This window comes from Hetaerina americana, unplaced genomic scaffold (genome assembly GCF_022747635.1).
Source record: "Hetaerina americana unplaced genomic scaffold, ioHetAmer1.1.p SCAF_22, whole genome shotgun sequence".
Lineage (NCBI taxonomy): Eukaryota > Metazoa > Arthropoda > Insecta > Odonata > Calopterygidae > Hetaerina > Hetaerina americana.
This window is the reverse complement of record NW_027286786.1, coordinates 7,639,867-7,665,542: the sequence shown is the minus strand read 5'-3', so window position 1 is coordinate 7,665,542 and position 25,676 is coordinate 7,639,867. Positions and strand designations below refer to the sequence as shown.

Here is a 25,676-nt window from a genome sequence, read left to right as displayed (position 1 = left end):
GCATGACAATGATGTCCAAGGGACCTCGTTCTCTGTGCATCCAAATATTCAACAGGCTTCCCATTAGTTTAAAAAATGAGAAATCACTCTCTATTTTTAAAAATAAGTTATATATGTACTTAAATGAAAAATGTTTTTACAGTGTGAACGACTACTTCAATTCTGGGTAATTCTAATTTTAAATTGTGTAAATTCTTAATTATTTATGTAGGTGTAATTTTATTCTCTTTTCTCTGGCTAGTAATCCAGTTACTGTACTTCTTGACGTACCCTATACGATTACATAATTGTATGATATTTTGTACCATACTATGTACTTGTCAATTGGGGAAATAAAATTATTATTATTATTATTCTTGTTCCTCTCCATTGTGAGCTCATACGTCTATGCCATCATGTATGTCTCTATTCTTTCCGAACCCAGGCTTGTCATCCCCTAAGTAAATATTTTTACTCCACTCCATCATCTTATTAATGATAAAAGTATCATTTTCTATGCACGATAGGTAAACATATGTTTGATTTGAAAGTGTGATCACTAATTTATCAGAATTTATATTTCTGTATTTAGGGATGAAGTTAGAAAATCCCCAATAATGATGGAGGTTGATAGGCTTAGAAAGTTGTCTTTGAAGAAAAAGGGTAGGTGTGTGACTATGGGCTGCATATGGTGATCTATGATGCCAGAGTTTCGTTGGAAGTAATAAAAGTTCTTATTTGAAGAAGGGCATTCAATGAAGCACTTCCTGGTCCTTATTAAGGAATTCTGACCATAGGACCTCGAGATATTCAATCAGAGATTTGTTAACCTATTCCTGAAATTTAATGTTTTCTCCTAGTCAATCCTTTACATGCTGGGAATTACCTGATGTAAGTGATCGGAAAGGATGTGAGAGTTTAAACTTTTACAATTAGCCATTGCTTCATTTGGTATAAACTCAGTGTATTTTGCAAAGCATATTCAACTTGCACGAACATTATGTGGTTTCAAAAACGTTTAAGACTTGATTTTAATCAACACAAATCATATATGTTTCATAAATGAGTACCAAACTTAACGGTAATTATTTACCAAATTATTTTGTTCCTGCATTTTCTCCCTTGTAGGTAGTTACCCTACCGTACCTGGATGTGAAACATTTTATTGGATAAGCAGATGACGAATGTTTTCGTGAAGGTCGCTTTGTGTGGTAATATCGGTGATGTTATCTCGAAGGAAATTGCGAAGTGTGGATGACTGTGGTTAATAAATCGCGGTTACTCATATTTGTGTCAAGGTTATTTGACGTTACCGAACTTTCATTACGAATTACGTTACTTATAATCAATAGAAATCCACGAAACTACTGGTTTACTCATTGACAGGGTAAGTTTCTAAATATAAAATAGATAGCATGTTACACATGTGTAAAAGATAGTATTAAGTTATGTGTTTACGAAAGACTTTTCCGATAATAGAATGGTTTCAATAAAAATCAAGATAATAAATATTTTTGGGCAAAGGGAACTCTGAGATAATTAAACAGCTATAATGAGAAATAGGCTTTTATTATTTCACAGCAAAAAACGGAAGATAAAAATGAGATAAGATATAAAAGCGTTTCACAAATTTTAAATGTGCGTGCCATCGCCTGGTGTTTTTTCGGCTGCAGAACGTCGGTCGGTCGGTGTCGTCTGTCGATTAAATTGAGAATCGGTTCGCGTCGTTAATATATGTATTTCGACTGAGTGCGAAGAATGTCTGTTTGAGGGCTTAAAGTTATTGTTCCCTGAAACCATCTGGGGGAGAAACATTCTTATAGGTATTTGGTGTGACATGCGTGTCATGTCGCAGTGCGAAGAAAAGATAATTCGTTTTTCATTAGTTTTCCTTAATTTCCTTTGAACAGGTGTGCTTGAAAAAAATCTGTCCTGAGGTTCAGGCTAGTATGGGACTGCTGTCTGAAGGTAGCCCTTTGTCGTGGGAAGAAACGAAGCGAAGGAGCGAGTATGTCAGAAAACATGGTATCATACAATTCATAAATTTGTATCATAAGTTGAGGGACCGTCAAGGGGACATACTAAAATGGGGAGATGAGGTAACACAAATTTTTACAAATAGTTTCGTGTAGATGTTTCAGGAAAGGGATTTTAAAATTAAGGCGATCTTAATTATTTTCAGGTGGAATATATGATTGTCAAATTTGACGATGGCAATAAAACAGCACGGTTGAGCTTGCGGGCCGCGGAAATTTTGGAAGTGTTCCACAATGAACACGATTCATTACCAGAGTAAGTCTTCTGTACGACTGTTGACCCAAGGACTCATTTTATTTCCGGAAGCCATAAATACAACCAATGCAGGAATATATGTCGTTTATAATGCTCATAATTAACCTATTAGCTTGTAAAAAATACTTAACTGATTGCTATTTACTAATCCGCCATGTAAGTTACGAATTCAATATTGGTACATAGGACATATAGTAGCCCGTTATATGTTAATTTATCTGAAATTCTAACTTGAGGTAATGAACTAACGAACTCTCCAGCATGTAGTCGTTGGTTTATCTTGGATTTATTTATCCTACATGAAAGCTTTTACAGGTATGACCCGTTTTATCGGGGTGACAAGGCGCATCAGTAAAGTTTCAAATCTTGGACGATCCCCTCATTTCTTTTTCATTTCACTGAACTGCGACCAACTGGTTTATTAATTGCCTCTTTAGCCACGGAAGTATGAGTAATATACTTCTCCTGTCTCATCTCATTTTTCATTTCTTCTCGTTTTTACCTTGCATCGTACACAACCACGACGTCCACGAGCCAAGCAGTACAAACTTGTACCCCAACTCTTCCTGCCATAAATACGTAACTGTCTTCTGTTCCTTACGAATTGCACCAAATTCTTCTGAAGTGTATCTTCTTCGCAAAATATGGGCTTTGAATCAGGTTCTCTGTTTAATTTGAAGGGGGTCTTCATTTAGTTTAAATTTTCCATTCTTGGTAATGTATAATTAACGAATATGTTAAAATAGTTGTAACTAATTTTCTTTTTCTTGACTTCCATCTTTGCTCTAAGTAATCTTTGTGCCTCTATCATTTTTTGCCTCCTCAGACATTTTTCAAATAGCCTTGGGTGTTATGTCAACTTGCCTTCAGCTCTGGACTCTTAGGACAAACAGGAGCAGCACCCCAGGCTCACCAGGTGGTCAGATATGCCTACAGAAGTGAATACCCTTTTAGCCATAATGATCTTTTCACTTGAAGCACTTTAAAAAGTTAGCACTAGTCCACCTAAAAAAGTTTTAATAAACAGTGTGCATTTTGGTTCACGAGTCATCTTTATAAATAATATCCATAGTGCACTTCAGGTTAAGCAGAAAAGTGATAACAGTTAAAAATAAGAATTCCTTTCACCACATCAAGATGCGAATGGTGTATGTTAAAGAAGCAGATACTTGAAAAATGAAGATTTAGGTAGGTCCCCCTAAGTTTTATCATCTTTGGTGTTACCCTATGAAATCCTATGTTCTGCTTGACAAAGGTAAAGATGAAAGAATTTATGTAATATATTTTTACTATTTAATATATTTATATAGTACAGATGACAGCTGTTAATGTGTTGCAGATAGAGTAATTGCATGAGCCCATTGCATTGTAAGTATACTAAAATTAAAGAAATTCCAGAAAGTAGATTAACTTAAATTGCTTCTTTTTAAAGTCTTATGGTTTTTTTCAATAGGCATTTAATATCCCACAAAAACTTGTTTAGCTTACTCACCTGTTAGGTAGAAAATTTAATTTTTTTTGGATTGTACTAGAAAACTTTAAAACATGGTGATGTATAATTTTGGTAATCTTCCGTATTTAATCTTTCCGATATGTTATAGAATAAGAATCACAAATCCTTTACATTAGTGTCTCAGGTGCATCAAAGCACATTCTGAAAAGCAAAATTTTAGCAGTTGTGTATAGAAGGGCAATTTCATTTCTGATTTTACTCCTAAGACTATGTTAATATTTTCTAGAAATGTGTGAAAAAATCTTTGTTCACTCCATCCCTAAGGAAAGACGAGGCACGTTGTTTGTGGCACCCTGAGTATGCAGCATATATGCTGGAAGCAACCCCAGGCCATCCTTATGGTGGCCTTCTGGCACACTTCAATGTGGTTGAAGCAAATATGAGGTATCGCCGTGAGCAGGCAGCCAAACTTATGCATCCTGGGGAGAGGCTCATGACGCTGACAAGTTTTCCCAGGTAAACACCAGCATTCAAAGAGAACCGAGATCAGTTTCATGTATCTTAAAGCATTCATGTTTGCAGTGGTATCTATTTGCAATCCAGATGGATAGAATTTAGATTATATTACAACTCTAGCACAAAATATTGAGAGCAAAGAAATTAGCGATAACAAATGATTAATCTTCACTTCTGACACAATTTATTAAGAGGCTATCATGGTTGATTTCATTAAGGTGATGTTATAATGGGGGCAAATGTGCTCAGAAATGGCTGTTACATCATGTTAGATGGGCTGACTGAAGCTTGATCATCTGCAAATCTCATTTCATGGAGTCCCCACTTTTACCTCTGCTTCCTGCCTTTCGAATGCCTTGCCATTATCTCCACTTATACGGGCACCTGTATATGAAAAAGAGCAGGTGATAGCAGGCATCATTATCTCACTTTCCTGCCTAGCACTGCCGATCCAGACCCTCCATCTGCCACTTGCACCTAAGCCATCTGAGACGTGCAGGTTGCAGAGAAGTCACCTCTCTCCCGTTTAGTCCTATCTAATGTTTTTCATTCATTAATGTTACCTAATTCACTCTATCAAACACCTTGAGATCTACAAAATAGGCAAGCATATCCTGATTGTATTCTATGTTCCGTTCTATTAGGGACCTCATTATTGCTATGGCAACTTGCATGCCTCTCCCCTTCTGAACCCAAACTGATCATCCCCCAAGTAAACATATGCTCTGCTCTCCATCCTCTTGCTGATGAACCTGAGGGCCACTTAAGCTGCGTACAAAATCAAAATTATTGTTCCATAGTCCTCACATAAAGCTGCTTTTCCTTTGTTGGAATGGGAAGTAACACTGCCCTGATGAAGTCTTGCGGCCAAATTCCTCCCTCTTAAATGCTGTGAATCAGCCCATAAAGACCCTTCCTCTCACATTTTCCTGAACCTCTACATTGTGTTGCGAGGATGCTTTCGATCCCCCTGGCTTATTTGATTTCGCTTTGCTTAATGCTCTTTTTTATCTTGATTTATCTCTCATTCTAATCTATCTAAAATTAATTATACTATTCATACATTTGTGAATAACCATAATATAATCTAATGATATATATCTCTGTCTGCACTCATTTTTTCAAATATACCCATGTCTAGTGTGGTGTTTTAAAACATGGTATTCATTATGTTTAAGTTAATTGATGAGATACATTGTCAATTTCTTCCTTCCTATGATTACAGTATTTTCCAGCCCATAAGATGAGCTGTGCTCTTTCTGGTTAGAGTTTACAACTAATGCTTAAATCAGGCAGAGAAGGATCCAGGTATTTTAATGTCAACACTTAATATGAAGAAAATGGAATTGTTACATAAAAAAATTAGCGGCTATATTGATATTTATTTGTCGTAGAATCTCAGAGATTTTTCATAACTTCTACTAAATCATTTCCGCAGTTAATTTCTCTGGGATTTTCACTTTTGTTTTATTCCATGCCATCTTCACTTTCATCTAGCACCCTGCTAATTCCTCAGTTTTAAATGGACATGATAATGATCTCACTTCAAACTTTCTGCCAGGACTTTTTCAACCAATCACTGGAAATCACTTCCTTGCAATCACACACTTAGCAGTCAACAGGTTCATTCCAAGTAACATAATATAAGCTAATACAGAACCTAGATTGTACAATGGTACAAATTTAGGAAATTATTAAGATGTCAAAAGCTGTGTCACGCCAAGATGAAAAATATTTGGAACAACATGTCTTGCCAAAAATAGAATGATATCGCTTGTGAATATGAGATATTGAGGGCAAATGCCAAGAAGGATTTTTAGAAAGCATTAAGCAAATTCAAAAGGAAAGATCTGCTGAAAATTTAAACAAGGTATTCGGTCTTGTATCAGAGAAGTTCAGGGAAATAAGTTTTTGGTTAATTCACTAAAAAATGATAAAGGCTATAAAGTAACCAGCAGTTTGGAAAAGGTCAATTTACTAAATTCTTTCTTTCAAAACATCCTCTCTAAGAATTTTCATAGTTTAAAACGTGATTTGGTGAAATTTCATCTTAATAATGAAAAAATAATGATGCGTTACCTCTTGATATTTATTTAATCAATGACTGGTTTTGATGTGCTACGTCTGCAGGTGAAAATAAAAGTCATGTGCCGACTTATGTACTTATTTTAGCCGGGAGGAAAGGAGAAGGAAATATGTGTTAGGAAGAGGGAGGGGAATGTGGCTTGAAGGGAAGATAGGGGAAGGGTTTGTAGAGGATAGTGAAATACAATTGCAAATGCAACATAAGACAATAGCAAAAATATTAAAGACAAAAGAGAGTAGGTAGGGGTCCCATTTAAGTGATGAAGCAGTGATTTTGGTGCACCATATCTGTAGTAGGAAGCAGCAGCTGAAGTGTGGGGGTAGGTGGTGGTCAACAGGCTCAGGGTATTACTAGGATCACAAGAATTGATGGGAAGAGGAAACAGGTTCACTACACTTGGCGCATGCCAGGTGGGGGGAACATGGGAAACGAGGGGCACGGAAATTTTCATTGTTTTGAATTTCAACGCCTGGTCATCTCAACCATTCACATGTGAGAAAATCTTAGAGTAAACTTTTGCTCAACTTGGAGTGATAAGTTAATGTAAGTAAGCTATTCAAATACAACTATTACCATGGCTGAATTCTGCAGATTTTTGTTTATTCATTTTATTTATAATGATGGGAATGTTTATTGTTCTAGTTTTGTGTTCCGTTTTAAATTCTGTTTTAATGGATTTGATAAGATTGGCTACATGAAAACTATTTTTTGAGGAGACATTTGTATTTATTGTCTTAATCCTTGATCTTTGGGATGTGCATAGAATTGGCTGTCCTGCTTTTACTGAGCCAGTTCACCCGACTAAACCAACAAGTGGAGCAACGCGGTCCCTATTCTTTCCTGATGAAGCCATATTTCCTGGCCATCCACGCTTCAAAACTTTAACTCGAAACATTCGGCAAAGGAGGGGTGAAAAAGTGGCCATAAATCTCCCCAGTAAGTATAATCTGGTTTTACTGTCCCCTAATTTGCTTATCATTAAGTTATTCAAGAAATTCCATTGTATTTTTTGCTTTTTAGTATTTTGGAATTGACAAACTAGGCCTGAGGGTGTCTTTACTAGGTTCAAGGATCCTCTCATTATACCCACTCTCATGGATCCACAACACTTTACAATTTCTCACTTGAATTTTACTTAGTACTTACTGCAACCATGTGGCACATTTCAATTTACAAAATAATAGCTGATTGCTTCTGCAATAACGGTTAAGCTTGTGAGGAGAAGCCAACAATTTCCATCAAATTATATATTTCTGAGCTGGTAACTGAGAGTTGTTAAATTACCACAAACTCTTGTGCATTGTGCTTTCATGTGCAAGATTTGACTGTTTTTTATCATCTAAATACAGGAAATGAAAATATCTGAGTGTTGACAGCAATTTCTTGATTGGGTTTCATTTTTGGCTGGATAATGATGGGATACAGTAAAATGTCATTTTAACCCTGCTTAATTTGAAATGATATGTGATATAAAGCAAAGCGCAATCTGTAAACAAATCCCTGGGACTTAATGGGCTTTTTGGTGTGTATTAATGGAATTATATCAGAATTAAATTGAAGGCAATGATCTGGTTCATTTACTAATAAATATATTTGAAATTTTCTCTGAAGCATTGCACCTCATTAAGCATTTGTCAAAAATATTGCAAACCTTGTTTCTGTTTTTCATTTAATACCAAAATACTCCACTTTTCCCAAAACACGTAACTTCTTTTTGCTTGTTATATTGTGTGAAATAATATGGTATATGGTACAAAATTGATTCCGTATCTTAACATGAATTTTTATACTTATTATACATTTTTCACTTTTGGTTTGTAATGCTTGTTTGGTCTAGAAGAGGGGAAAAACTAAGAAAGCCTCACCTGTGATAATGGTAAAGCTGATGTCAAAATGCAAACATTTCATTCTCTCCAGACTTATTTTCCTTAGCATCTCACATGGCCACCTTGGGGGCTTCTCATTCACAACACCCACAGCAGAACTCCCATTTTCATAAATAGTGAATCAAAATGAACTGAGTTACTGCTATCAAGTTTTTTTGGAATACGAGGGTCATTCAATAAATCCATAGAAAATCCAAGAGACGGCACTGAATAGTATCAGAAAAGATTTTCTTGGGGTAAGCCTGATCTGTCACGAGACTGCTGTAGTTTAAGGTATAACCATTGAAACAACAAGCCTTTGTTTAGTTAGAAAAATGAAAAAAAATGAGTTTCGCGCGGGGATTAAACACTTCTATGGAGAAGGCTTAACACCATAAGAGATCAAAAGCCAGGTTGGATGAAGTTCATGGCGCATCTGCTCCTATCTGTGCACCTGTTCATAATTGGGTGAATGTGTTTAAATGTGGCCGTGCGTACAAACGTTACGGCACGTCTACAAATGATGAGTATCGTTTGGCATGTCCAGAGGAAGTGATGACCTCCAAAATGATGGACAAAATCCATGATATGGTTTTGAATGATCAACTAAAAACAGTTCACAAAATAGTTGAGGTCACATGTATGTCACAAGAAAGTGTTTTCGATTTTGAACAAAAAATTCAGTGTGAAAAAAATATTGGCAAGAATGGTGCTGCGATATCTCTCAGTGAAGAATAAACACAAATGTGTGATCAATTTGGAGGCTGGTTTGGTGCTTTTCCATTGCAATCCTGGTGAGTTTCTGCATTGATGCACGACTGGATGAAGCACTGATACACTGCTACACTTAAGGGACAAAGGAAAAGTCAAAATAGTGGGTTTCCAAAGGTAATCAGAAGGTGGTGAAATTGACCAGCAAGGTGACGGCCAGGGTTTTTTGGGATGCATGTGGAGTCATCTACACCCATTACTTGCAACGTGAGCAAACGTCGAATGGAGATGAAGTATTATGCATTATTATTGCACCAGATGAATGAAGAAATCAAGAAAAACATCCTCGTTTGGCAAAGAAAAAATTCTCTCCCATCGAGACAATGCACCCACAACATTATGGTATTAAAGTTCGACTGAAGAGGGGCACCCAAAAATAACAGGAATGATGTTATAGATTCTTTAGTTCTCAATATATTTACATTAAATTTTGTTCACCTTTAAAGTATTCCGCATTGATCACAGTGCACTTCTCCAAACGATGCTTCCATTGTTCGAAATATTTCTGAAATTCATTTACCGGGATGTCCTTTAGGCCTTCTGGTGATTACAGTGTCAAAACAATTTCCTTTCATGTACCTTTTGAGCTGGTGAACAAAAAGAAGTCACATGGAGCTAAATCCAGTCAGTAGGGGGGGGGGGGGGGTGGACAATCGATGTCATGCCGTATTTTGTCAAAAACGGCATCACGGAGAGTGCGGTATGAGCCAGCGAGTTGTCATGATGGAATAACCGGTCGCCTGTGTGCCAAAGATCTGCTCTTTTGAACTCCATGACACTTTAGACTTCTCACAGAGTTGATCAATGGTTCTGCTACGGTCTTCATGAATGAGGGCATTGATTTTGTCAACATTTTCGTCAGTTCTTAGTTTTGAACGGCAGCCTGAACAGGGTTGATTGACATTTCACGATTTTTAAAATGTGTAAACCACTCTGGTAGACTCTGGTTTTACTTAGGGCAACTTCCCCATAAGCAGTCTTGTGCATTACAATAGTTTCCTCGGCCGATTTCCCTAACAGGAAACAAAATTTCACTGCAGCGTGTTGCTCTTGATAATCCGCCAGCATGTTTTTTGCCGAAATGAAAATGGTTGTTTCACTGAAACGGCTTTCACAGATGGACCGATCCAGTCACAGCGACGGCACTGGGAATACTGACACAGGTGGTGTGAGCCTGACGTACGACCGGCCAAACAAAGGCTTCCCCCACTCTTGTTCCCCACCGCAGCCCAATTCCCTTTCCTTTTGGGTCCCCCCTCGTATTACAACAGCCATCATATTCAGCATTCATCATCCATCAATATTTGGCTCTGAGTGACTTTTTTAATATCCAAACTTGAAAAAAATGGCTCTGCCATAAATAATTCTCTGCAAATGATGGGGTCATCACCAGCAGAGATGCCAATTTTGATGGCCTTCCGAAAACGTGCTTTTTTATAGGCTTCGAAATGTAGAAGGAATGCAAAGGTAATTGTATCGAGTTAAAAAGAAAAATATATGCCCTAAATTATTTTTCTATGTTTTATTAAGAACTTATTGAATGACCCATGTATCTTTTTTTGGTTATTTAGATAGGAAAATTCACAGAGATAATTATCCAGTAGAGTTGCTACTAGAAAGTTTCTAATATAAATAGAAAAGCATAGTTGATAGTGAACTTCTGTCTATATTAAAACATAATGGTTGAGATTTTGAGGAAGAGGAGGGCTAAATTACACATTAAAATTGGGGGATATAAGATGTTGCTTGTAGAACGGTTTGCCTATCTTGGGTGTGTATTGGGCCTACATACTTCAAGTAGAAGGGACATGCTTCAGATAAAGAAGCTAATCCAATAAGGAGAGGTTATAAATAAATGAAAGGACTAACTTTGTAGTTCCACATGAACGATTTATTCACACGACCCGGGTTTCAAAGTAAAACTTCATCATCAGGTAGACCCGGGTTTACTTCGAAACCCGGGTCATGTGAATAAATCGTTCGTGTGGAACTACAAAGTTAGTCCTTTCATTTATTTAGAATGAATCGGTTCCATAAAGTTACGCCAGAAACCATCAATTACAATAAGGAGAGGATTGGTGGCTGGGACAAATAATGATGTTGAGAAAAGGCTAGTAAATAATTAGATATGGAGTATATTGCTTTTGGTTTTGTATTGTATGGAAATATGGTATTTGAAGCAACGTGATTCGAAAAGACTGGAGGCTTTTAGGATATAGATCTGGAAAAGGTGAAATGGATTGACTTGAAAACAAGTAAAGAAGTCTTGAGATATGATGGGACAGGAGAGGGGAGAAATCCAAAGGAGGCAGGAAAGGTGTATGCTGAACATTTTTCTTGGCAATTGAGCATTGTAGACTGTGTGTGAGGGGAAAATGTCATGCATGGTATGTTTGGGGAGGGCATATTGGATGAAATAAAGGATAGTAGAAGTTGTGCGCAATTGAGGAAGAATTTAATGTAGGTCTGATTTTAGGTTTTGTCTTGTTAGGCAAGGCTAGTAAATGTCATGGTAGTTAGTTTGTGTCCATTCAAAAGCTACCTTAAGTGATAGGCTACCATTTTCAAGAGGACTTATTTGGAGTGGGCTCTACTCTCAGATATGACCAATTTCCTGGCTGATTACCGGTACAAGTGAAGTGAAGGAATCTGATAAACATAACAGTTTCAGGTTTAAATTTGTGGGATTCCTTCATTATGAGGGTAAAAAAAAACTTAACATTTCCATCAAAAAGACTCATTTTATGGTCTTTTGGATTCAATTAGTAACTACTCGGGCATTAATAAGAAAAATTACCAACAAAAATATATTTGAAACAAGACAAGGTGTAAGCAAAATTTGGCTGTTTTGAAAGGCTCAAAAATTTTAGCGTTTAGATAAGGATTAATCATGCGGGAGGAAGGTTTAGGGCAATAGGAGGAACAGTGAGTCATCCTTTTATCTAGTTATACTCTCCTGGAATAAAGGGGGAGGGAATGACATTTATGAGATGATGTCACTCTGAAGAAATATATTTTACTTGCCGATGTAAAAATAAGAAAGGGTTTTTGCTGTTGCATATTTATAAATTTGTTGGCCTGCCATTTTGAAAAATGAATGCCACACCTTTAGGCCACATGGTAGGGGATAATCACAGAAAATTCTAAAACAATCCAATTCATGATGAGGGCAGAAAAAGAAACTTTGCACTTCCTCCTAAAGATTTAATGCTTCACACGACCATGGTTTCGATGATGGGCCTCAGCATCAGGTGATGTGGCATCTTTATGTGAAAGTGCAAAGTTTCTCTTTCTACCCTCATATTGCAGGAATTCCATGAAGTTAAGCCTGAAACTGTTATGTTTAATCTAGTTCATCTTATAACCTGGTCAAATTTCCAGGGGAAGGTTAAAAAACACTGCCAACTTCTATATCTGGACATGCTTGTAAGGAGGGAAAGCAATGGGAACCTTAGAATTGCAGTACACTTGAAGAAAATGTGCACTCACTGCTGTATTAATGCCTGATCCCATGATCATCCAGCACGGAAGGGGTGGCTGTTGGCGAAGCCTTTCTTTCAACCTTATGCCGACTTGGGTGCTGGATGAGGAGCAGCAGAGACGAAGCGCACCATAGAAGCTATATGCAGGATTGGTTGGAGTTCCTGAGAAGGACCCACAAAAAAAGAGAGATGGGTGTAAGTAATTAGCCCACAAAGGACTGGCTAGGCTGATAAGCGGACAGAGTTGGAGCCTCGGGCATAATTTGTTGCTATTGCTTTCATCTCTGGAACATCTGAGAAGATCTGTGAGAAATATGACGTGGTCATAATGTCCAGTTCTGAATGAAGATAGCAGATGAGACCACAAAAATAAAATCTCACTTATTATATAAGAGGAGTTATGGTAAAATTTTAATTATTACCCAAAAAATGATTGAGATAGAAACTTAATTTTTATTTGTTTTTCTTAAGACTTGTCCACATGGTTACAGTCATGAGGGATACATTTCTCCCCAAGTTACTAGACATTTCGAAGGCTGTCATTGTAGAACTCAGCAGATAGCATCACAAACCATCGTTCCACCTCTTGAATGATGCCATATTTGTTGTCATTTCTCCAGCCGCACAATGGTTTTTTCAAAGTCAAATCGCTTTGATTGTCGGTCGTGCCGTGGTTCTGATTGCATTCAAATCGGAGCATGTTCACTGTTTTTGCTCTTCTCTCATCTCAGGAGTGTAGTGGGAGGTGGATCCAAGTTTCATCTGCTTTTGTGAATTGATAAAAAAAACATTTGACTCCCTTCCCACTGAAACAGTTTTAAAATGCAACTTATTGCCCAAAATGGCTGACATTTTGTCGAGTACCTTTCGGCGCATGTGTAAACACAGTCCTCGACTTTTGTTGAAGATTGCTGCCATCTTCATGTTGACGGAGGAAACTCTTCAGATATCTCGTATCTCCAACCTACTGTGTGTGGCATAGCTTGGGAATCTGACAGGGCATCATGGTATTAGGGCCGCAGACTTGAATGAGCGGAGCCAGGAAAGTATTACTTATTCAAGGAAAGAGTGGTGTAATGGGAACATGGCCTTTCTATGAAAATAGGTGGGGTGCTTAACCATGGTTTTTCTTATGATCACCAATTTTGCACGGATGAGGGTTAAACTACAAAATCTAAAAGCAGATTTACAGGAACATGTAGTAATTTCATTCAGTGGATGAATTCCTGTACTACTCTACTTGGTAAAAAATTTTGTATTGATATTTGCATTAACCCCTCCCTGGACTACAACGTTGACGTGGTGGAAGGGCTTGTGCGTTCCGATGACCCCTAGAGCTGTGCTGGCTGGAGAAATAATAATTGCTCCTGGTAGGGTCACCCATGCCAGATGGGTTGAAGGTTAGGAGCCAGACGAAAGGTAGTCCACGCAGCGTCTGTTCCTCAGTGAGGCGGCTGCAATGGCGTCAGATCCCAGTGGGGCGGCCAATAAGTGATGGTGTCACGTTAAAAACACTATTGAGGAAGGCAACGGGAAACCACCTCAATTATCATTTCCAAGATAAATATGATGGACAATAGAGATATTTTGAGTCCTGGCAACTACGGGGCTTGGCCCAATCTGCCATGTGTCGTGCCCAGCAGTGGGTGAGGCAAGGCTTCCGTGGTCGTCATCCCACGAAACACTTGCAAGGGAAAACCAGCAGCAGCAGGACAGAAGACGCAGTAGAAGAAGGCCAAATTAGTTAGGATAGGAAGGTGGAATGTTAGGATAATGATTTGGGCAGGGAAACTGGAGAATATTAAGTGAGAGATGGAAAGGGGAAAAATAGAAATTTTAGGTCTATGCAAGGTGAGATAGAAGGATAGCGGGGATTACTGGAGTGATCAGTATAGAATAATATTCAGCGGCAGGGACGAGAGCCAACGAGGGGTTGCCATAGTAATACATGAAGAAGTAGGAAGAAATGTAGTCAACATAGGACAGGTAACCGATAGAATATTACTAGTAGAGATAAAAGCAGAACCGACAAACATGGTTATTATTCAGGTATACATGCCACCAAACAACCGTGAGGAAGAAGAGGTCGATAGGATATACGATCAGCTAGAGGACATAATCGCATGTATTCCCGCAGGGAAACATTTGATAGTGATGGGGGATTGGAATGCGACGGTAGGCAAAAGAAGAGATGGAGATGAGGTGGGGGACTATGGTTTAGGCACAAGGAATGACCAAGGGGAGAAAGCAGTTGAGTTCTGCAGGAGACAGGGGTTAGTCATTACCAACACTTGGTTTAGACACCACAGAAGACGCAGGTATACATGGAAAATGCCAGGTGACTCAGACAGGTATCAGCTAGATTATATTCTGGTTAGACAAAGGTTTAGGAACAGTGTAATAAATTCCCACAGCTTCCCGGGAGCGGATGCGGACTCTGACCACAATTTAGTGGTTATGAAATGTAGCGTACGTTTCAAAAAGATAAGGCAGGGGCGGCGGGTTAGAAAATGGAATGTAGAAGCATTACATGGTATAAAAGGAAGGAGTACCAACAGGCGGTAGAGGAAATCATGGAGGGTGGTAAAGATCTAAATACTATCGAAGGAAAATAGGACAGGATCAAGAAAGGGCTATCGGAAGCTGCAAAAGACACAATTGGAACCATATTAACGCGAAAAGGACTAGGAAACCATGGATCACAGATGAGATGGAAGAATGTTAATACAGAGTTAGGCAAAATGAAGTACCAAAAATTGAACAATAAATTGAGGCGGGCAACAGATAAAGCAAAAGAAGCATGGTGGAAGATGCAGTGCGAGGCTATGGAAAGTCTGCAGAGGAAGGGTGAAATTGTTGGGCTGCACAGCAAAGTTAAATCTTTATTAGTAAGTAAGAAAGGGAGATCTATGCTAACAGTTAGAGATAAGGCAGGTAAGATAATAGTTGATACAGGAAAGATCCAAGAGAGATGGAAGGAATATATGGAAGAACTGTATAGTAAAGAACTTCGACCAACAAAGTTAGACATAGAAAAGGAACATGACGTAGAGGAAGATAGCTTAGGTCCAGGCGTACTCAATGATGAGATAGAAAGGGCATTAAGGGAGATGAAACTAAATAAGGCCGTGGGGGTGGATAACATTCCCGCGGAACTATTGAAATGTTTAGGAAAATGTGGGAGGAAGAGGCTATATGGGCTGATTCGTAGTATCTATGGGGGAGGAATCTGGCCGGAAGACTTTGTGAGATCAGTTTTAGTTCCTATTCCGAAAAAGGTAAAGGCTGCATCATGTGAGGACTACAGAAAAATGAGTTTTATATCCCATGCAGCTAAAGTTGTTCTCAGGATCATAAAGAAAAGGATAGAGAGTAGGGCAAATGATTACTTAGGGGATGATCAGTTGGGTTTAGGAAGGGGAGAGGTACGCGTGATGCCATTGCAGTAATGAGATTATTAATCGAGAGAAATATAGAATACAACCAGGAGATATTTGCCTGTTTCGTAGATTTCAAAAAAGCGTTTGATAGAGTGAATTGGGAAAAACTAATGAGTATATTGCAGAAAATAGGAATAGGTTGGAGGGAAAGGAGGCTAATCCGCAACCTGTACATGTCTCAGACTGCTCAGGTGCGAGTGGGGAACAGGGAGTCCAGATGGGCAGTGTTAGGAAGAGGTGTAAGGCAGGGTTGCCCATTATCACCGTTGCTCTTCAACCTGTATGCAGAGGAAATGATTAAAGAGGCATGGGAAGAACTGGAGGAAGGAATGAAAGTGGGCAGGGAATTCGTACAATCAGTTAGGTTTGCTGATGACCAAGCTTTAGTTTGTCAGTCAGCCAAGGAGTTGCACGCATTGCTGAGTGAATTGGAAATTCAGTGCGACAGGTATGGGATGAGAATCAATATTAATAAAACAAAGGTTATGCGATTTTCTAGAAAGAGAAAGGCTAAGCTAAACATTAAAATAGGAGGGCAAAAACTAGAGCAGGTGGAGCAGTTTACGTATCTCGGAGGTGTTTTGGACCAACATGGTCAAAGTAGTAGGGACGTAAGGAGAAGACTTGCGCTAGGCAAAGAGGCTTTCACTAGTAGGAGGGAGTTGATGACTGGGACGTTGAGTAAGGATATTAAGAAAAGACTTGTAAAAACTTAGCTATGGTGCGTAGCTATGTATGGCGCGGAAACGTGGTCATTGAAGCAGGAGGATAGACGTAGATTGGAGGCTTTTGAAATTGGGTTTGGAGAAGAATGGAGAAGGTGAATGGACAGAGAAGAAAACAATTGAGGAACTACTTGGTATGGTTGGCAAAGAGTGGGGTTTGTTGGGAGAAATCCTATGAAGGCAGGAAAAGTGGATGAAGGGGGTATTGACCGGCAGTGGGATGTTGAAGACTGTGATAGAGGGAAGAATGTTTGGCAATCGAGGAAAGGGAAGGAATAGGATAGGGATGTTAGACGGGATGAAGGGAGGAAGAAGGTACTTAGAGATGAAGAGGGACCTGATGTAAAGTAGGATGTTGTGTTTTGCTAATAGTCACAAAATATTTATTTATTTTTTTAGGAGCTGTTTCCATCCAAAAACCTACCTTAACCGGTAGATTACCTAATAATAATAATTGGCATTAAAACACTTCATTAGTTTTTACACTAATATTTCATAAAAATCAACACTAGTGTCTCTTATAAATAAGAATGAAAACTAGCAAGTTTTGTATTTCCTTGTTAAAAATAGCATGGTGACCCTTAATGAGATTGATTTTGGCTTTTATGTAATATTAATACTTCAATATAAACTATATCAATGACATGAAATCAATTGTGAAGATATTTATACGTATATTTATTGTCATGTTATATAATTTTGCTGTTTTATTCCATTATTAATACTTATGAGAAATACAGTAAACTCGTGAATGCCCATGCCAATGGACGAGGGACGAAGGGCCGATACTCTAAAAATATATGAAAAATATGGTCGTTTATTTAATCAAATATATATATGGAAACTCACCTCTGTCATTCCTTGTGAGAAGTTTATATTATTTAGCAATGGAAAGTATAATTTTTTTCCATTTTTCATCCATTTTTATTTAGGTGGAATTATAGTTTTATTAGAACATTAAACTATCTGGTCAAGCTAATAGCAGAACATGTCCTCCTAAAGCAAAACCAATCACGTAGTCAGGGAAAAACAAGTGACTCGTGGAGTATTAATCTTAAAAAAGGCTCACTAATGTGGATTCATCTTCCTCACATGAGGTACCTATTAAAATAATGTATTGTAGATAGTAAATGACTTATTCAATTGTTTCCGGCTCAACTTTGTGGAAATTCATTTTAATTAAATGAAGAATACAATGTATCTTTCCACTGTCCTTTATTCACGTACAACCAGTTTCAATGCTCAATTATCATCAATAGGTACTTGAGTGATACAACCAGTTTCAACGCTCAAGTGTCATCATCAGGTACTTGAGCGTTGAAACTGGTTGTACGTGAATAAAAGACAGTGGAAAGCTACATTGTATTCTTCATTTAAGTAAATGACTTATTTGTTGCATAGAACAAAGCTATGTATTTGTTCTTGCCTTGAAGGAGAGTTGAAATTCCCAGGGCTAATGAATGTGAGGAAAATAATAGTGGTTAAGTATGGATATTGCCAAAATGTTTAAATTGAAACATTAAATGCTATTGACAACTTTTTATTTTGTCCGATTAAAAACTTATAAGAAAGCTGAGGTATTTCAAACTGTATTTTTTTGAAAAGTGCTTCAAAGTTTCAAAAAGAATTTAATTATCTTTTCGAAAGCAATTTTATTGAAATTTCAAGGTACTCGGAAGAGAGAGAGAATAGCATGGATAATCTGCAAAACGGATAATCCTCGTGCACATGTAGATTCGAGAGTTTACTGTACTTTAAAATATAGATCCAGTGATTAGAACTATATGCAAATAACAAATCCAGTTCAATTAGTGGCCAATGAAAATGTTAGGACTGAAGTGTGCGACTCACTGGGATTAAATCTCTAATTACATATTTCTGTGCTAGTATTTAAGGATGTGAAGACACCATCCCCATTTGTCGAGGATTACTTGCTGTATGGTGATGATGGGGAAGCTCGGAGGGCAGCATTGCCTGACCACGTCTACCTGGATGCCATGGGATTTGGGATGGGTTGCTGTTGCTTACAGCTTACCTTTCAGGTAAAGTGGCCCAAATAGTTTTCCAATAAAAGGTCTTTAATGTGGCCTTCCTTAATTGGTCCCAGGTTCAAGCGACCAGCTGGTTGTTTGTGATTACTTTTACTTAGGCAGAACCCTTCAATGTTATGCCTCCAGCAAACCTCAATGTATTGAGGCACTTGGCCATGTTTCACGTGCTTGCCAATTTACTTTTATTTTCATCTACTGCCCCTTCATCTATCCTCTATGCCTTAGATGAAAGTGGCACGGACAATAGCCCCCCCATTCCTTGCAGAAACTCTGATTCAAGTCATAGGGAACCCTGTCAGATTTTATTTCTGAAGCTGTCAAAAGTTTGTATAGAATTTCGTAGTGATAAACTATGTGTTTGCTATGTGTTAATAGATTTGAAACTTTTTGGTCAATATCTAATGACATTTTGTTGTTGTGTAACTTGGTAAAGATTTCTGTCAATTGTCTGCTATGAAGACCACGGTGAATTCTCTGGGTCTTTATTTCTTATTCTTGTATAGAGTGGAATATGTTTTTGCATCTTTGATACCATTGCATGGTGATATTGTTTCTTTTTTGACCATTATACGGACTAGCTGTAAAGAATAGGGCCTCATTCAGTTGAAATGGAACATAATGTTGTCTGAAATGATAGGAATTATCGGCTAGAGAAGTATTTGTTCTCTAAGTCTCAAAGATTGATATTAGGTGAAGAAAGCTTGCAAGTGCCACGTTGCTTGTGGATGCCATTGAGAGGAGGAGAGGGGTGGGTGGGTGAGAAAGGGGGCTCAACTGTGGCTCATTCTAGGGAGGAGGGAGAAATAGCTTTGCAGTGCACTAACACTGGTGTAGGGTGCAGGGTCCCGGTGGAGGGGTAAGGGGCCTGAGTGCTGGGCCATTACTGTAAGGGTAAGAGCTGGTCAATGCTCTGGGAGGGAGTTTAGCCCACTGAGGAAAATGAATAGACAGGAAAGGAAAAGTTAAAGAGTCAAGATCATTTGTAATCTCTCACTGTAGATGTTGGTGTAGAGGAAACTCATAGTAAAAGTGAGTGATATGAGTGAGTGATTTGTAACTTTGTGCATGTAATGTGCTTCCAGTGTAGGTGACTATGTATTACAAGCGTAATGTCTGTTCAAATTAATGATAGTGCTTCTGAGAAATTAGCCTATGCTCTGTTAATAAATAATTGGACTAACAGAAGGACAAAATGAAATAATTGCTTTACTTGTTTTTTTTCTACTCATGTTAATTAACCATCTAAGTGCTGCATTCTGCCAGTGGCACTAGCGAAAAGTGCGGCGGGGGTAATTTAATCAAATATATCATCTGAGGGAAAAAATATTTTAAAGTAATTTAAAGATATCCTTATGCCTTTTTTTATTGTAAAGTAACTGAATTAGGTATCATTTAGGAATGAAGGTTGCATTGTCCTGCAAAAGAATTGTAATTTTTTTAGTCTACTAAACTGGAACAATTTTTTTAGTATTAAAAATTTGGTTTATTGAAGCAATAGTAAAGCATTTTTTGTAACATTTTCTTATTAAAACATTATTTGCACATAAAAAATTAACCTAAAAGACAGGTGGAAAAAATTATAAGAAAATAAAGAATTACTTTTGAGGCATAACTTTCTGTCTGCCTCGGCAAAGTCATATTTTATAAAAAAAAGTCTGTTTTTGCAGTTGTTGTTGGATTGTTCATCTAGTATCTATGGCTAACCAAAAAATGCTATGTGCACCTTTTTTTACAATATATGCACATTGTTTCGGACATTTTTCTCTCCTGGCCATATATTCTGCTACAAGCTACACAATTCTTTATTTTTTTTTACCTGGAAGTTGCTCCAGTCTGGCATTTGATCTACCTACACGAGGAGATGTGTTACACTCCATCTCAAGAGACTCAATGATGCTTGTGGTGTGTTGATGCCTTGCCATCATTGTCGTTGGACTATTTTCTTATATATGATGAAAGAAAAAATGAAAACATTTGTATTTTCTTGAAATCGTGCTTGATTCAACTGCATGCTCACGAGGGAAATATGGTAGTGAAACTCAAATCCAAAAGAGAACCGTGCTCATTCCATGCTATCTACAATTTACTTTCTATCTCGTGGCAATAAAAGAAACAAGTCCTATCAAAAAGAGAAACACAATGTCATCATGTGTTTGTGAAAGCAATATGTTTGCATAGTATTGCTTTCACTAGTGTCGTATTGCCCAATCTTAGCAGTTTGTATCAAAACAGACTCATCATAAGTTATAGAAGAGGGTGTATAATCAAACAGATTCAGTTTTCAGTAGGATATTATTGTAAAAAGACCACTCAGTGAATGAAACGAGCACACCAATAGAATGAGCTTCCCCACTTGTAAACAGTTCAACGTAAAAATTACATTGAGATTTATTAGATCTTATGAGAAGTATTTAAAATAGAAAATAAAAAAACATAGTATATGAAGCAGAGACGTCATGTTTATGTTGAAGGAAACAATACACAAGATGCAATAAAATTCAATAAATTATGGTGATTTTAAACAATAGCTTATGTTAGAGCCAATATATTGGCCCGCCGCCCTTTTCGAACGAGAAGCAAAAGCCGGTATATCGATCCGCTGCACAAAGAGGGTTAAAAATGTGCAAGTAAGACTATGGGCTACAAATTTTCGCCTACCACTCATCGAAAGAAAAATGAGAAGAGCTAGGAAGAAATTTTGTTATAAATGTGCACTGGAAGCTTGATATAATGTGACTTCATTCCATAGCTTTGGCTATATTACATTCTTCACCTCTTTCGTATCCAGGGCTTTTGAATCAGATCTGCGCTAACCTCAACCTCAGAGAGACACCACTGAAGCACCTCTGAAGCAGGAGCCAGACAAAATCATTGCCATCTCCCTCCAGTGTTACGTCGCTTTTGGAGACATCCTGAGATCCTTATCCTTCCAGCACCTGGGCCAGTTTGATCCCCTGATTTGTTGCTTCAGTATCTGGAGCAAACTTTCTCCTGCAACCTTTCACAAGGCCCCAATGATCTTTGAGTCATGTAGGCCTAACCTTGCAACATTGTGGATAAAATTTAACCATTGCGCAGATATTCCTGTCATTTTCTTTGAAATATATATATCTCCTTATCCTTGTCTGTGTTCTCGAAAAAATTGCCAATCATCGATGTTGACCAATTGTTGATGTGCATGCCAGATCAGCCATGCTCACACCTGGTTTGCAATTTTCAATGAATTTACTTTTCTCATCAATGGTTGTTTTTATTCCCTCATGGCTTATTCTTTTATTCCCTCATGGCTTTTTCTTTTATTCTCTTATAATTTTTCTTTGGGGTCTTTTTTGAGAATATGCACCAAATAATTTTAAACTTTGCACAAAAATATCACTAATAATATGTCTGAATGCTAGTTTGGAAAAATGTGTGATCACTAGTGATGCTAAGATGCTAGAGGAATGAGTGCTGGACACATACTGAAGGAGCAGCTGCCCAATCAATCCATGAATTTCCCTCTCCTCGTCACTTGCCATGTGAGAAGTCACTCGTAAAGCGAGTCATTTTCGGGTCAATATTTTTGCTCGTTTGGCAAATTACTCGCTGTGTGAGGTGCTCATCAAGCGAGGTCCTACTGTATCAATTGATTGGTAATTTTATTTTTGCATAATGCTTCACCTTCTCTCAAAATGTGAGTTCTTTGTATATGCGTAGAGAATTAAGCTGTAGTCTGTGATTCCTACATTTCCTGCCAAGCACATATCAAAATATGCCAATATGTCTGACCTACATGAAGGATCTGATCCAAAAATAAGTAGTCTTTTTCTAGCATCTTTTTTGACTCAAAATAGTTATCCATAAAGAGTTTGTGGCTCAGGGAGAGAGAGTAGTGAACTGTATGTCCTTACTTGATAGTCCTCGGAAGGCTGTGGAAGAGAGTGCAATGCATGAGGAAGGAGATCTTTGCCAATTGGTGGCTGCACCATGGCAATGTACCATCCCACTCCCCCTTCCTCCCCTTCCAGGCACTAAGTGGCAACGCTGCCCCAGCCGCCCTAGGGCCCCGATGTTCCACCGCTGGACTTATTTTTGTTCCCAAGAATAAAAAGGAGCTTGAAAGGCAGCCATTTTGAAACGCTGGGTAGCGTCAAATAGGCCATGACGAGGTTTCCGACAATGCCTGCCATGAAGCGTGCTGCAACTAGCAGAGGAATTATGCTTCTATTTAAGGAAATATGAATTAGTAGATAAAGTACCTAACTTAAATTAGTGAATGAAGACAATACCGGATTACCTGGGTGCTCAGATCTGATCTGATAAACCCTTCTTCTCATTTCAGCTGGTTCCAGTGTAAATTCTTTGTCCTGTCATAAATAAGTGTGTAGCTTCATAGATATTTTCTTATTTGTACATCTTATTAAGATTTAACCACTATTATTCTTGTCTTATAGGCCTGTAACATAAATGAAGCTAGAACGCTGTACGACCAACTGGCTCCATTGTGCCCTATATTGGTGAGTATGTTTGAATTTTATTTGATTATTTTGGTTTATAGCTAGCATATTTGGTATCAGTTTGGCTAATTTCATTGAGCGAGTGACTTTCTGAGTTAAATTGTTGGTTTTTTGTTTGTGTCACATTGTAATATCACCAATGGTAGCTAAAATGATTTATTTCCTCCAAGATTTCATTTCCATTGGTCTCCGTCTGATTGGGTCTTTCATGAAGGTTTGATTTGGTGGAGCAGGACCTAATTTACCTCAAGCAAATACTATGAGGGTCCAAAAAGGCAGGAGGGGATGGAGGTTGATTGGAAATGGTGGTAAGGAAATGTCAACCTATTAATAGGAAATCCTGGGTTAGGAACTGCTAGAAGCAAGAAGGTAACTTGTATGGGTTTAACCTTCTGGATATATTCAAATAATATGATTTTTCTGCTGACACAAGAGTGACTCTAGGCGTGCATTGTGTACGTAGGCAAGACTGCTGTGGGAAGCCAGGGAAATCAGGCAGCTGCCTCTGGCAAACCAGCATCAAGAATCCTTTCTCCCTCCTATAATTTATTACCACAATATTAGGAAATGGTGCAATAACAATTTGAACTACCCTTAAATAATGTTGGATAAGTTTAAAAATCACTGATTGCCCAGCATTCGCCAATTAATGGCTGGTGGTCTCACCCCCCTGTCGTATGCCCTCATGGTAACTTGCAGGGTGAAATTCAGATATCTTCAAACATGAGCTCCCTCTCTTCAAAACTCAGAATTCAGAGTGAAAGTCAATTTTAACAAAAACCTTTGCTTGGTTAAGGTTTGATTCTAAGGAAATTTTAGTCTTTATATTGCTTGGATTGCAGTAGATGTCAGGAGTTATGTGTCCAACTCTAGTATGTCTTCATATCTTTAAATCAATTAACATCCCTTAGTGAGGCATCCACCTACATCCATGGGTGCGATATTCAGGGTCAATAAGTTAAAAACCTTTCTAAATTGATTACTGATAAAAGTTGAAGTGCAGTGAAATGAAAACTTGAGTAGTATAATGTACTCTCTACAATAGTATCTTAAAGGCTCAATATATTGCAGGCAGTTTAATTAATGATTGTGACCAAATAAATGTACTCCAAATTAATTCAACTCAAAGTGCAATGAGAAATATGTGATATTTAACAAGGTAAGCTAGTTGACATAAAACTGCTGTTGAACATGTAGTAATAATGATGGACAGTGATTGAGATTAACATATTTGCCATTGCATACTTAATAATGCAAATATCTGAATTTTGCACAAAACCATGATTAAATGTTTTCTTTTAAATGGTAGAACTGCATTACTAGAAGCGCTATGTTTGTTGCGATTCAAATGCCAATTTTGGTGTGGAGTTGATTCAGCCTTCCACGTGACAAATGGTTGTTCACCATCGTTTGCCTCAATGTAGCACCTCCGTACTTGCATGTGCCATTGTCTTCCTCTCTTCAGTGTTGATTTAAGGGGATCACGGCCTTCTTAATGTTCATTAAAGTAATGCACAGAGAGAGGATTACACCCTGACAACCTGTCAACAGGGCACATTTAATGCAGCATCAATAATTTGAAATAAAATCCCACTTTCTGTAGAATCTCATGCATCTCAGAAAAAAGACTAAGACTCCGCCTATGGAAGAATAATTCAAAGACCTAAAAGATTATTTTGGCCGACCAGGCCTCGTTATGCATTTAACTCTATGCATATGCATTGTATTGTTGGGAAATGTCTTTTTATTTTTGTATTTTTGTGTTCTTTTAACTTCCATGCTGCACCTGCTTTAAGTTATCGCTTTGACCTAAGAAGCCAATAATTATTAATATCATTATTCTCTATCTTAACCAATTAAATGTTGTATTTCTGTGGATGTTAATTGCCCTCTTTACCTGACTAACGATTTTGCCGGCAGTAAACAGGCATATCGTCATACTTGTGAGACCGAAAAAGTGGGTAGGGGAAGTCGAGGTCCTTCCAGGGATAAGTGACAATTCAGCTGTGCGTATGTATCTAAACTGGGAGAGGGCTCAGTATAAGGGGCTAGTAAACAAAAAGATAGTTTGGCAATATAAACGTGGTGATAGGGAATGGTTCCAGACCTTTTTAAGGGAAAATTATTTGGGATGGGTAAGTGGTGGGCAGAATGTAGAAGAAATCTGGAAAACATTTAAGGGGATAATGGAGGAGGGATTAAATAAATTTGTCCCGAAAAAAATTCTTAAAGAAAATACTGACCTAGAGTTCTACAACCGCAAAATTAGATCCTTGAAGAAAAAACTGTGAGTGATTCACAAAAAACTGAATGAGAGCTTGGAATGGCTCATAATTTAAAAAAAATTAGTTAGTGAATTGAATAGAGAAAAGAAAATAGCCAAAGAAAGTTTTCTACCGAAAGTAATCAGGATAGATAATGGAAAAAAATTTTACAAGTACCTCCGGAGAAGGAAAGACAACAGGGAAAACATAACAGCTTTAAAAAAAGAGGATGGAACACTAATCGTTGACGATAAGG

At 37.8% G+C, this 25,676-nt stretch overlaps 1 protein-coding gene across 4 annotated transcripts in view; it reads left to right on the top strand.

Annotated features, from left to right (window-relative positions):
• The first annotated feature begins 1,244 nt into the window (after positions 1-1,244).
• Positions 1,245-25,676, top strand: part of Gclc (glutamate--cysteine ligase) — a 66,135-nt gene continuing 41,703 nt past the window's right edge. Inside the window, exons 1-7 of one of the 4 annotated variants that reach the window (XM_071586381.1) lie at positions 1,245-1,366; positions 1,890-2,078; positions 2,162-2,271; positions 4,049-4,240; positions 7,090-7,262; positions 18,497-18,651; positions 23,094-23,156. In XM_071586381.1, coding sequence (XP_071442482.1) covers positions 1,929-2,078; positions 2,162-2,271; positions 4,049-4,240; positions 7,090-7,262; positions 18,497-18,651; positions 23,094-23,156 — 843 coding nt within the window. In that variant the 5' untranslated portion in view covers positions 1,245-1,366; positions 1,890-1,928. Of the gene's footprint in view, positions 1,367-1,708; positions 1,803-1,889; positions 2,079-2,161; positions 2,272-3,106; positions 3,460-4,048; positions 4,241-7,089; positions 7,263-18,496; positions 18,652-23,093; positions 23,157-25,676 lie in introns of those variants that run through there. The other 3 variants (XM_071586380.1, XM_071586383.1, XM_071586382.1) reach the window with 3 other exon arrangements.